Below are 14,271 nucleotides of genomic sequence, written 5' to 3' on the forward strand. Positions count from 1 at the left end.
ACTGAAGGCAGGGACCCTCCATTCATGTTCCTCACTAGAGTGTTTGGTGTCTGACCTTTGCAATGTCAGATCAGAAGTCCCCTCACCAGGGTCAAAGGACATGATTTCAGTTCTTCTATGTGGGAGATCGCTGATTGCCTTCTTGTGTCTCTGCTGGAACTATACTGACGGTCATTTTGAATGATCCCTTCTTAACAGCTCTTTTCCCTCTCAGTTCACATATATGAGCTTCCAGCTGAAAGGTGGGTTCATCATCCCATTTTATGTCCAACTCCTGGTCAAACAGGAAGAACCAGAGTACATCATGCAGCATGTGCCTGAGGCTTCCTTTCCCTCTGACTAGGGCAGAAGAGGACCGATCACTTGGGCAGATCCTGACAGCTGAGGCACTGGCCTGTAGGGATGAGGAGGTACAAAGATTTTCTTCAGTTTTTGAGCCACGAAGCTGCTCTCTCCACAGTTGGTGTATCTATTTGCAGGTAATATATTGCTGCCAAGCTGTTAGAATATGATGCAGGGGTGCCTTGAGCCACCTTCCTCCACATGGTCTGTGTGCAAGGGACATCCTCTGGATCTTTAGAGACCCTGTCGCTTTTTAGATCACTATAGATGACTTCCAGCACTGCTAATTCTCTCAAGTACTGGATACCTTCATCTGCAGTGGACCACTTCCCTGGGGAATTCGCAGGATCTTCTTTAAATGGATCTCTTGCCTGTTGAGTTATTAATGGGTTTAGGTCTTCAAAGAGACAAGAGCAGTTGTTGGATGCTGTAAAGTTGTTTATTGTAGAAGCACATCAGTCTCAAAGGCAAAGAGTCCAGAATGTTAAAGTCCATGTTAAAGCATTCTTACATAGAGTCCTGAGCAGAGACATCAGCTCCCTGGTATTTCTTGTTGTTGTTGTTGTTGTTCTTCTTCTACTTCTTGTTCTTCTTCTTCCATGTGTGTGGTGGTAGTGATGATGGCAGTGGATAGAGGTGGTTTTTTCACTCCAATACAAGGGTTTTTATTTGTAAATCATCCAATGAGCTAAAAACATGAACCTAAAACATTCCTTCTAAACCTATTAGAATCCTAGTTCTGTAGAACTAAAGTAGTGTTAATTCTTACACATAACTTATGCATATAGTTCTATCTATTCACGTAGATGGCTCTATCTGTTCTATCTAGAAAATGTAAGCAATTTCTACTATGTTTTCATTATGTCTGGGGCTAAGTTTCTGAACTTTCAATGGGGCCTGAACTTTATACTCGATTCTAGGGCTTTTTACTGTCTTAAGGCACTTAAAGCATATTCTTACTTACTTAAAACTAAGACTTCTACTTCATGTCTGTGTGGCTTAATATACTTTAATTTCTTTAAAGGGTTTAATTCAATCCTTGCATTCTGTTCTCTCTCTGAGGGACTCAGAGAGGCTTCTGTTTTACACACTCCAACTCTTGCCCTCGCACTTGAGAAGAGCCATCTCCAGAGGCTGCAAATTGCTGCCCCTTTTCCAATTTCACAATCTCTAGCAAGGGATTCCAGCTGTTTGGCTTCATGACCTTCTATGTCCTGACTGCCAGCCCCATTATCCCAGCATCGAAACAGCCAGGCAGAAATCAGCTCACCTGGCTAGTGGCTGTAATGTTTTCGCAAGTCTCAAAGTTCTGATGAGGTCAGGGACCGAGTAACTTTGGTTTCCTGTTTGAATTGTCTCACTCCTTTCTCCAATTTCTTTGCTGAAGGATTGGCTTCTTGATCAGACGCTTCCTTTCCTGATTCTTCCTCCTCCTCTTCCTCCCTTTTTAATTAATGGTATGTATGGATGTGTTGTTCTCTTTGTCCAGTTTTTCTTTTTCACTACTGGGACAATTACTGTAGTTGTTTGAGTCCCTGTCTCAACCATAGTGTCCTCTAATGCAGTTTGGGCTCCCGTCTCAACTACAGTCCTCTGAGAGTACTGAACTGTGGATCAGTGGGCACAGGCCAGGCCCCAGTATCTGGTCAGAAGCTGCTGGCTTTCATTGGGGTAGGCAAGGCATCCTTCTATCAGGTGACAGGTCAGTTTGTCAGGGTTGATTACCTGTTCAGATGCAAAGTCCCAGGTAATGGGAGGTGATAACCGCCCTGGGAATCTGTCCAAATCCTGCCATCCAGGGACCAGGTGCTTCAGGGCACATTTCAATGTTGCATCACCCAAAATTTGTTTTCTCTTACACCAGGACAACACCAGATTCCACAAACCCCATAATATGCTAAAAGTATTATTTAGTGGTATTAAACATATCATGTAACAATGAACAAGGACCTCAGGAGCCTACATAATAAAGCCATCCACATTAATCTAAGGTAGGGAGAGGGAAATCACAGAATCACACCGAATCAACTAGGTTGGAAAAGACCTTTGGGATCATTGAGTCCAACCTGTGACCTAACACCACCTTGTCAAGTAGACCATGGCACTAAGTGCCACATCCAGTCTTCTCTTAAACACCTCCAGGGATGGTGACTCCACTGATGCCTTGGAGTGGCTACCTGGAACAGATGCTAGACAAGATTAAGAAAATAAAAGCAGATAGTTATTAAAAGCCTTCAATAGGTACACCTTGGGCAGTCAAAGTCCCCAAGAGGCTACACCCAAGATGGACAATGATCACAAGTTTTTCAGACAGATATAAGTTTTGTCCATTTACATATCAGGAGTTAATCCTCCAATTACAGCTTCGGATAATAAAGTCATATACTCCCAGTTTGTCCCCCCAACTCACTTTTGTTTATACTTTTCGATGCCTGAGACAGTAAGGTGTCCTTGAGTTTCAGGCCTAGAGAGGAATTGTTTTGTCCGAATAAAATGGGAGAACAGTACCTGACAGGCCATGGAGTTTTGGAGTTTGATACGCTCGCCAACTGATACGTGGAAAAGACTATAACTCGTGAGAAATGAGAGTTATAAAGTAGGTATGCATTTATTTAGCGCTGAGGTGCATAGGGATAATTTATTCCAAAGCATGCATACTGAAACTAAACTACTGTTCTATTTATTTTTTAAAAGCTTAGGATTACACAATATGCTTAATACATATTCATGTCTTAGCTCTGCCTAGTCTTGCTTACCTTCGTTTCGTATTAAAATGAGTTAAAAGTCCTTTTGCGCTTGAGTCTTTTTTATTTAGAGGTTGTCAGGGGTCTTTGATGAAGGCTTTTAAACTCTTTATTGCACTTGAACTTTTAAACTTTGTCTTTGGAGCATGCGTTTTAGCTTTTTGGGCACATTCCAGACCCTGAGATTAGTTCTTGTTGGTTTAGGGTTTTGGATTTATCACTTATCACTGGTAGCCTTGCATCCCTCACCCTGTTTGCAAGTTTTGGCTCTGTTTATCACAAACTAGTCTGCCTCTTTCCTTAATTTTGCAAGCATAGTAAATGTCAGGCATTTCTTATTGTCTTGGTTTTTGATGAACTATTCTTTACTCTTCAATTCCTTGTCTTAAGTTATACACTAAAGTGTAGCTGTGGAAAGGGGTTTTAACCCTTTAAGTGCGGTGGAAATAAGATGTACAGTTACATGGTTGTCTTTCATGATAGGAAGAAGAAGATAAATTTATTTAGAAACACACTTGGTTTTATAGCATGACTCGTAACTTTAAGAGTAGAGAAAAGGTGATTGGTTTAGAGAGAAGATATTTTTTTTCAGGGTTTGGTTATGTATCACAACAGGTGTTTTATTTTGTTATTAATTCTTTTTTATTTTGACTAAATTATTACTTTGGGAGAAATTCTCCCTAGCCTTGAGCTGGACCAGCTTATCAGCTGGGAACAGAGCTGAAAAGCTCCAGCCTGGAATATTTTTCAGGCTGTAATTTTCTTACTTTCTCAATATGTGTCCCACACTAAAGCAGTACAGGATCTGAAAAATATAAAAGCTAAATCCTAAGGCATCACCACCACCACCTCCCTGGGCAGCCCATTCCGATGCTGTACCACTCTTTCTGTGAAGAATTTTTTTCTAATATCTAGCCTAAACTTCCCCTGGCACAGCTTAAGACTGTGTCCTCTTGTCCTGTCACTGGTTGCCCAGTAGCAGAGCACAACCCCCACCTGGCTACAACCTCCTTTCAGGTAGTTGTAGAGAGCGATAAGGTCTCCCCTGAGCCTCCTTTTCTCCAGGCTAAACAACCCTAGCTCCCTCAGTCGCTCCTCATAGGACTTGTGTGCTAGACCCTTTCACCAGCCTTGTTGCCCTTCTGTGGACATGCTCCAGCATCTCAACATCCTTCCTAAATTGAGGGTCCCAGAACTGGACACAGTATTCAAGGTGCAGCCTAACCAGTGCCAAGTACAGGGGAAGAATCACTTCCCTAGTCCTGCTGGCCACACTATTGCTGATACAGGCCAGGATGCCATTGGCCTTCTTGGCCATGTGGGCGCACTGCTGACTCATGTCCAGCCTGCTGTCAATCAGTACCCCCATGTCCCTGTCTGTCTTGCCACTGTCCAGCCACTCTGTTCCTGACTTGTAGTTCTGCATGGGGTTGTTGTGACCAAAGAGCAGGACCTAGCACTTGGTCTTTTTAAACCTCATATTGTTGGATTTGACCCATCTATCCAGCCTGTCCAGGTCCCTCTGCAGAGCTCTCCTACCTTCCAGCAGATTGACCCCCTCCCAACCTGGTGTCATCTGCAAATTTGCTAATGGTAGATTTGATCCCCTCATCCAGATCATCAATAAAGATATTAAACAGGACTGGGTCCAACACTGATCCCTGGGGAACACCACCAGTGACTGGCTGGCAATTCAATGCAACACTATTCCCCACCACTCTCTGGGCCTGGCCATCCAGCTAGTTCTTAACCCAGCAAAGGGTGCACCTGTCCAAGCCATGGGCTGCCAGCTTTTCCAGAAGTATGCTGTGGGAAACAGTGTCGAAGGCTTTGCTGAAGTCCAGGTAGACAACATCCACAGCCTTCCCCTCATCCACCAGGTGGTTCACCTGGTCATAAAAGGAGATCTGGTTGGTCAGGTGGGACCTGCTCCTCCCAAATCCATGCTGGGAGATGTATTCCCTCATCTTCTCCACAAGATAACTCCCCCAGCACAGCAAGGCCATCAATGCCATGGCAAAGCACAAAGCCGTTTGTAGTAACATGTTCCCAAACTCAGCAAAATAAAGAGAGAAGCAGTGCAGCTGACAATCTCCATGTCTCACACAGGAGCTTGCTACTTAATAAGTACTATAACTATAACATGCAATATATATAACTGCCTTTGTTTGCCACTAAAAAGGACTGGTCAGTTGACCTGGGCTGGATGCCAGGTGCCCACCAAGCCATTCTATCATTCCCCCTTCCCAGCTGGACAGGGGAGAGAAAATAAGATGGAAAATGACTCATAGGTTGAGATAAGACAGTTTACTAAAGCAAAAGCAAGAGATTACACACACACAAACAAAGGGGAACAAAACAAGGATTTTATTCTCTACTTTCCATCAGTGAGTGATGTCCAGCAAATTCCCAGGAAGTAGGGATTCAACACGTGTAGTGGTTGCTCCGGAAAGCAAATATTGCCAATAACAAATGTCCCCCTTCTTTAGCTTTTATATGTGAGTTGATGCCATATGGTATGGAATATCCCTTTGGTCCATTTGGGTCAGCTGGCCTGGTTGTGTCATCAAATCTCTGCCTCAAGCCAGGCTATTCTCAACTTTTGTTTCTGTCTTGCAGAATGGAGATGTATGTATTTCAATTCTTCACCCACCTGTAGATGACCCACAAAGTGGAGAGCTGCCCTCTGAGAGGTGGAACCCTACCCAAAATGTCAGGTAACTGTGAATCTGTGATGTACAACAGTGACCTCAAAGGCTTGTGATCTCTCTCTGAGACTAAGGCCTGTGTTGGGAAAGTTTTGGAACAGAATTCAAGACTTTGGGATCTTTAGGTCCTTAACTGGGTGGGAACCAGACTTATCAAGTTGTCTGAAGTGCTGATGCTGAAGTGTCCTGATGATGGAGAAATCTGTCCTGTTCACAGGGTTTCATGCTCCTAAAGCAACTGATTTCAATTTTTCTGCCCCTCCCCAGTCATTGTTATCCTATAGTTAGGGTTTTCAAACTCTTCCAAGATACCACTAGTGGAAAAGAACATTTTTGGGTATTTGTGCCCAGTAGGAGTAATTTTGTTCATAATCCTGCCTGCTGTTTGCCTTACAGTATTTGTGTGTCTCCTGTCCTGCAGTGTGATATCTTGAGCAGTTAGCCAGGTAGCTTTCTTCCTGACAGAAAGACCCAAAGGATCACTAAGTATTAGAGGCATTTTGGACTGATCTGTCTTTTTTTTTCTTTTTAAACACGAGTTTAATTTCATTCTCATTACAAGACACTGCCAATAAAGAACTGAAAAAACTCATATCAAGTAGCAGTTTACCCGTGCAGCTGGAGTAGTAAGTGATGTAGTGAAAAAACCCTGAAGTAAGGTACTTTCCGTTCTAACATTTTAATCTGATTTATTATCCAAATAAGGTTAAAATAATTGCCTCTAGATTTTTATCATATGAGAATTATTCTTGCTCTCAAATTTATTACATGTTGGTTCCTCAACTTAAAATCTGTTATTTATTGGTAAATACAGGTAAGGATATCAGGACACCTGAGGGAATACAGTGATTTGAAAAGGATCGTCTGTCAGTTTAACTCAGCTTTCATCTAACTTGGCTTCACAAAATTCATTTGAAAAGAGACTCTGTCAAAGCAAAGATCTAGCAAGGGGGATTCAATGGATTCTTGACCCTTGAAATATGATTGTAACACACACTGCAAAGTGCTGAACTAGAGCTAACATAGCAGGATGTTGGAGTCAGTAAGTCAGGAGTCTCTCTGATTTCTTCAGAGAGAGATCAGAATGCAGGAATTGAGTTGAAACCTTTAGATGGATTGAAGTATATTAGGCCTCTCACTTATAAGGCAGAGGTGAAGATTTAGGTTGTAACATAAGAGAGAGAAAATAAGTAAGTAAATGGAATAAGTTTTAAGTGCTTTTAGTAAGCAAAAGGTCTTAGATGCCTGAGAAGTAGTACATGTTCTAGTGAAGGTTGAAAAACATGCTAGTGTTATCTTAGAGGCTCCAAGAACCTAGCTTCAGACATAACAGAGTTAAGAATATTGCTTACATTTTTCAGTTAGAACAAGATAGGCCATGAACATAATCTATACGTAGCCTGGTGTGTTAAGAAACTAGAATTCTAATAGGTTAAGAAGTAGTGGTCTGAGTTTGTGTCTTAGCTAGCTGGAAAGTTTCTATAAAAGAACATGCATCAGGGAGAGCTGGTGCTCTATGCCATGGCTTTATGCCATGTGCATTTTGCCATTGCATTTTGCCACTGCAGCTTTGCCATTGCTTTATGCCATTGCTTTGCTTTGCTTTGTTTTTGCTTTTGAGACTGATGTGCTTCTGCAATAAATAACTTTATAGCAACTATTAGCTGCTTCGCTTTTTAAACAATAGAAGAATAGGCCCGACAGTGTGGGTGCACAAGAGGCACCCCGGAGGTTCTCCGAAACCTCACTTTTGGCGCCCCGTGTGAGGAACCGTGCTTTAGCTTGCTTTGCAAAGGATTTTAGCTACTGTCGGGCCTATTCTTCTATTGTTTAAAAAGCGAAGCAGCTAATAGTTGCTATAAAGTTATTTATTGCAGAAGCACATCATCTTCACCTCTGCCTTATAAGTGAGAGGCCTAATATACTTCAATCCATCTAAAGGTTTCAACTCAATCCCTGCATTCTGATCTCTCCCTGAAGAAATCAGACTCCTGACTTACTGACTCCAACATCTCCCCCTCCTCTTTGAACCACAAAGATTCCTTAATATTCAATCAATCTAATCTATCAAACAAACCATCCAACCTCAATCATTCTGTGACTCATCATCTGCAGGCTACTTGGCCTATTTTTTCCTCCTGGATGGCCTTCTGGTAGCAGAGAAGGCTATCTTTCTTATCAAGGTCTGGCATGGCGTGTGTCCCCACCGCTCAACGCCTACTCGTTTGCATCCAGCAGCAGAGCTAAAAATCTTCTTGGTGGCAAACACAGAGGCCAACCCAGTCTTGCCCTTGGTGATTTCAGTAGGGTCTTGGCCAGCCCTGCTCCTTTCACGTGGTTATCAAAGCAAAACTTCACTTATTCAGTAGCAAGTGGCTATCATGGCAAAGCACACACAAATTTGCATTAGCAATATAACTAGCAGTACAAATACAAACAATACAAATAACAATATAAATCACAAATAACACTAACAATATAACTACAGAGATAGCTAAACAAGTGAAAAACAGTTTTTCTGGGGTTGTCTTGGACAGACATATGACATTTAAACTTAATACATTAATTAAAGTTACATAAGCATTTTTAAGTTGGCTAATTGGCAAATCTGCACTACTAATAGTGAACAAAGCAAAGCAGCAAAAGCATAGCATAAGATCAAAAAACCCATTATTTCCCTTAAACTATTACAAAACAAAATTCTACAATACCACTGACTCCCCCTCTTTTTTTAAAAAAAAAACAACCCAAAGTTCACAATCTTCTACAGGTAAAACACAAGACATCAGGTGCAAGTAGAAATCTTTGATAGTTCACGTCTGTGTTCCCGCTTATTCACTGTGGCGTGGTCAGCACTTTCTTGCACTTGATAAGGTTTCACATTCTTTGCTGGAATCCACTTGGGTCCTGTATGAATACAAGCAAACTCTTTGCTTCAAATTATTAGAGGAAATGGACCTTCAACAATATATGTAGTAAAACTAGAAACTTATAATTACGGATAATTTAGATACAACAATCAACAATATTTTAAATTATAGACATTAATTTATAAAATTAGATAATCATAAATCCTTAAAACACTATGTCATCATCCCAGAGTCTGCAAACAGCTGACAAGCATTGATTCAATGAGGAATTAGATGATCATCTCCGGATGATGAACATCGAATTCACCCCAAAATCAGCTTCAGCTGTCATATTGACAGGGACAAATTGCCAAGTCAAAACGACTGGAGTATTACTTTGATGTAGAAAACACCTGGGTTTACACAGTTTCTCTTCCAGGTAGAATTAAGGCCTGGCCACTGCCGAAATTCTAATTGGAAGAGAACTCCCTAACTTTTTTTTTTTTTAAAGCAAGACTCTTAAGAACAAAGGTTACAATGAAACATTTCAGGATGAGAGAGAAACCAAATCCCTTCAGCAGCTCAGCTTGTTCTCTCCAAAGTTTTCCCTCAGGATAGAGATGCTTCGAACAGGACAGGCTGCTCGAATACTTCTCTAATAACACTTGGAGAAAACCATAAGACTTGCAATTCAGAAGAGACTTTCAATGAGGCTCAGATAATTTTCTTGGAACTCTGGAAAAACACCCCTTAAAACTATGAGATAACACAGGGTCAGGTCATAGGAGACCTGCTCAAACAAGAGAGAGAATTAATAAAAATGAAAACAAAGGAAAACAAAATGTATCTTTTTGACAACAATGCAAAAGACAAACACCTTTAACTTAATATACAAAAACTGTGAGAATTGAGCTGAATCTGATGTCATGCTCATGTCCCCTCGCTCCGTTTGCCCCCAGCAATGTGGTTAGAAGCAGTTCTTGCCGTCCCCCCACCCCCTCTCTCCCCCCCTTCTGTCTGCAGCACTGGACTCGTGCATGGATGCTGCGGGGGGGGGGGGGGGGAGGGAGCGGCGCGGGGGGTGATGGAGCCGCTGGGAGTGAGGCGGAGCGGCGGGGGCTGGGCGCGACCGACCCGCTGTGATTGTGGGCTGCCGCTGTCCCTCGGCCATGGGCACGGAAGAGGGCGCGGGCCGGGCGGGCGGGACGAGGCGGCGGAGAGGGAGAGCGGAGCAGCGGCGCTCCCCCTTCCCCCGGCGCGGCCCGGGCTGCGGGCCGGGCTGGTGATATCACGCTGCTGTGCTCGTGTCTTCTCCGGATCGGCTGGATCCACGCAGCCGCCCTGTAATTGCTGAAGAATTGTTAAAAGTTTTTCCAGTCGCGATCCCGCGGTGCAATCCGCGGTCTGGGGTGAGAAAACCAACCTGACTGCGCGTGACTGGGAGAAAGACTCAGTAACTAAATCAAAATATTTTTCTTTAATTGCCCAGTCTACTGAAAAATACTTTGGTGTTTTTGACAGAGAATCTTTTGACTTTAAAAGAAAGTAACTTCTCTCCCCATTTGAATCTGCCAGCTTTGATGTTGATATCTCATATTTTCCCAGCACAGGACAATCATCTCTCATATTTTCAACAGCCTGCTGCTCAGTCTCTTCCCTCTTGCCCTCAATTGCATCGTCGTGACCTCCCTCCCCCCAGTTCCCCCTCCTCTTCCCCAACGCGGTCTCATGCAGGGGTTGGGGGGTAGGAATTTCTCGAGTAGACACAGAAGCTGCGGCGAGGCTGCGGCGCGGAGCGGGGACCGGCGGGACTGTCCCTGAGACTAGGAATTGTAGCAGTCAGCAAATTATAACAACTGAAGTTCCTCCTGGAGCATGCTACTTGAAGGTTAAAAAGGCCCAAGAGAAATGGTGTATCTTAGCTGCATGAAGTCATGAAGGGTTGAGAATCTGATCCTTAGAGCTTGAGGTAATGGTTATCTAATCCATCTGTACCAAATACACATTCTAGTTCAGATTTTTAAAAAGGAAAAATAGGCTTAAATACTATCTTGCTGTACTGCTAAGCTACATTCTCCTGTCCCTCTGCTCAGATGGCTATTAAACTGTTTTTTTCATACATCTGGTATGGTTAGGACTAGGTGACAAGCTTCAACTTATAGTTAGAAAACAGCTTTAGGCATTAGTTGCTTATAATGCACACACATTTTGAGTATTTCACAATATACAACCCTTAAAGATTGACATGAAACTTCTTATAGTACTAGTTCTCTGATTTCTGCTCTCCCTTACCATGGTGCAGTTTTTGGTGCTTACTCTTGCAACATGTTGGTCTTAACAGTGATATTTGGAGAGAAAACATTCCTTAGCTGTATCAGCAAGCAGAAATAAAACTTGTCCTTCACTCTTAGTCTGCTGCCTGTGTAACCTAGGGCTTCTCTTCAGCTGCTGAATTTTGTAAATCTGCTTACTACAGATGACTGGTTGAAGTGTCTGGAGTGAGGAATGTCATTCTTCAACTTTGAAAGCACATGCACATCTCTACACCTAATGGTTTCAATATGCTCATTAATTTTTTAAACACAGTCAATATGGACTTTCCCATCACTTGGAGCTAGATGAGGCTGGGATAAGTAAATATAGGAAACATCGAGCAAGAGGTGAAGAAATGCAGCTGTGATCTGTATGGCAGAAAGTATTGCTTTTCTTATATCCCATAAAGCTGAGGAGGTGGTGGCAGGGCTTAGGAGTTAAAGCTCTTTGATAAATTTTAACCTTTCTCCCTATCTTGCCTGGCCTCACTCTGTCTTTTGAGTTGCACAGGCCAGAATTCAGCACAATATTCAAGATGTTGGTACATCTGTATCTTGTGCTGATATGTGATGCTCCATCTTAATATTGCTTTGGTTTTTGAGGATACCCATTTTTGTTGGGTTTTTTGGGCTGCTTTAGTGCATTAAGCTGTTTGCAGAAACTGTTCAGATGTAACATTACTTTCAGTACAGTCTTTTGATACTTTTGTTGATATATGGAGAGAAAAAGGCAGTTAACAGTTCTGATTCCTTGAGCCTCTACTGGCTTCTCTCCTCTGCAGATACAGGGGTGTAGAGGGACTGTCCTGGTTCCGGCCAGGACAGAGTTAATTTTTTTTCAGCAGCCATGAGGGAGTGGAACCTGGACCTGTGTGGGCACAGCTAGGAGGTTATTTTATACCACCTCACATCATTGCCAGGTGTGGAGGTAGGGCACTGGATTCTGAGAAGGGTGGGGCTTCCGGTGGAGAAAACTCTGGTGTGGCAGGAGGGGGAAACCCGCCTGCCATTTGTTCATTGTTGCCCAGGATCCATGGTGAGCATTTTTGTATGTGAATCACTGTAACGGCTTTTTCCCGGCCTATACAGAGTCTTTCACCCTCCACCGGTCTAGCTCAGGTGTTGGGGTGATATTCCTCTGGGCCCTAGCCACAGAGACGTAGATAAAATATCAAAAGAGGCTCTTTCCCCTGATAAAGTTACAGGTTTATTTCTCGTGGGTAGTGAGTGAAAAGGGAAGGGAAAAGAGAACGGGGGAAGAGAAAAAGGGGGAAAAAGGGAGAGCGGGATAAGAGATCTGGGGGAAAAAGAGATGCGGGAAAAGAGAGGGGGGGAAAAAGAGAGAACGGGATAAGAGAGAGTGGGGAAAAAAGAGAACGGGGCAAGAGAGGGGAAAAAATGAGAACGGGATAAGAGTGGGGGAAAAAGTGCGGGAAAGAGAGCGAGGTCAGCGGGTCCTGACCTTTTCTAGGGTCTGGAAAGGGGGGGCGGGGAGAAATTGGATCCCAGCCAGCTCTGTGTGGCCAGGAGGGGAGAGGGACCAAGATACAGGGCACAGCAGGGGTCACGGGATGTACCATTTACAATGTATCTAGGGAACGCAACATCTCCCCGTTTTTTGTTTAACAAAGTTGTAAGAAGGATATTGGTATCATTCAAATTACGATTTTGCCCACCACTTGTAGCTGGCGGGAGGGTTAGATTGTTTCAAGTCTTTCATTTCTATGTGATTGACTACTGAGGTAGAGGGAATGAGACTATGAATAGCCTTGAAAACCAAGTGACGTAGGATCCCGAATGCCATTATTACAAGGAAAAGAATAACAAAAATTAACACAATTGTTTTGACTATAGATGTCCACCACCCTGTGAGTTCCCAGCCTTTGAACAGTCCATTGAACCAATCTTCAGATTCTTGCTTCACTTGTCCGATTAAGTTGTTCATGTTTCGGAGGGCAGCATGGATGTTAGGAGCTCTCGAGGTCAGGTCCATACAGCAAAGTCCTTCAAATTCCTGGCACTCATGTCCGTGTAGTAGCAAGAGAAAATCTATTTTCTTGTTGGAGCGTCTGTGCCAGGGTCACCCAGACGTTCTGACGTGGCTGAGGGACAATCCATGCAGCTGCTAGACTGTTCAGTGTTAGCAGGAGGACAGCTTGGATGGGGTTCGTCACGGGACTGAGAGAAGAGAAGGTTTTCTCTAGAAGGAAAAACAAACATTATAAAACCTATTAAAAGTCTCTATTTGCCGGAATGCCACCTTCTATGAGGATTTCTTTTCCTTTTTTTCTGCGGCGTCTTCTTTTTGAAGCCACTGCTACCTGCTCCTCGTTCTCTTCAGTTGGAGCAGGATGTTTGGGAACAAATGGTTTCACCCACTTTTGGGGAATCCACCGAGGGCCTGAGGGAGTGGATACACACGCATAGCCACGCCCCCAGGTAACAAGCTCATAGGGACCTTTGATTTCCCAGGTTTCTGGGTCCCTAATCAAAACTGGAGGATGTTGGGATAACTTGAATTGTTTGCTACTGTTAAAGTGACGTACCACAGGTGGACTCATATTTTCAAATGAACAATTTAGGAAATTGATAGTAAACATGGCTTTGCAGAGCTTCTGCTGTGGAGACATCCACACAGTTGAACTGCTTTGTTTAGCCAAAACCTGTTTGAGTGTCTGATTGGCTCGCTCCACTATACCTTGGCCTGTGGGGGAGTGGGAGGTGCCAGTTTTATGTTCCACTCCCCACTGCTGGACGAATTCCAGGAACTCCTTGGACTTATACGCTGCGCCCTGATCAGTTTTGATTTCCTTAGGGATCCCCAACACTGAAAAGGCTTGCACTAGGTGTTGTTTGGCATGCATAGCCCTTTCTCCTGCATGGGCAGAGGCATAGACTGCACCTGAATATGTGTCAATGCTAACATGCACATATTTGAGGCGACCAAAACTAGGAATGTGTGTGATGTCTGTTTGCCATACCTCACAACTGCCAAGACCTCGGGGGTTTACCCCCATGCCCATTGAGGGCATGGTGTGCAGCTGACAGTTGGGACAGGTGGCCACAATGGCTCGAGCCTGACTCCGTGTTAGCTGGAACTGACGCATTAGACCTGGTGTATTCTGGTGGTACTGCTGGTGGCTCAGCTTTGCCTGTTGGAAGATGTCAGGAAGGCGTGCTGGTTCTGCTGGGGTTGCTTGTTCTGCTGGGGTTGCAAGGGAGTCTGCCTGACGGTTCCCTTCTGCAATTTCGCCTGGCAAATCTGTGTGTGATCTCACATGCATCACATAGAACGGATGTTCTCTATGAGAAATCA

At 43.6% G+C, this 14,271-nt stretch overlaps 1 protein-coding gene and 1 pseudogene across 1 annotated transcript in view; one reads left to right on the forward strand and one right to left on the reverse strand.

The window, feature by feature from the left end:
- Window positions 1-14,271, forward strand: part of LOC148220292 (ubiquitin-conjugating enzyme E2 R2-like) — a 128,771-nt gene that overhangs the window by 92,610 nt on the left and 21,890 nt on the right. Inside the window, exon 3 of the mRNA XM_088155562.1 lies at window positions 5,706-5,803. Coding sequence (XP_088011688.1) covers window positions 5,706-5,803 — 98 coding nt within the window. The remainder of the gene's footprint in view (window positions 1-5,705; window positions 5,804-14,271) is intronic.
- LOC148220294 (uncharacterized) lies at window positions 116-4,512 on the reverse strand (annotated as a pseudogene).

Source organism: Sturnus vulgaris, chromosome W, assembly GCF_052056855.1.
Source record: "Sturnus vulgaris isolate bStuVul1 chromosome W, bStuVul1.hap1, whole genome shotgun sequence".
In the NCBI taxonomy this organism is placed as follows: domain Eukaryota; kingdom Metazoa; phylum Chordata; class Aves; order Passeriformes; family Sturnidae; genus Sturnus; species Sturnus vulgaris.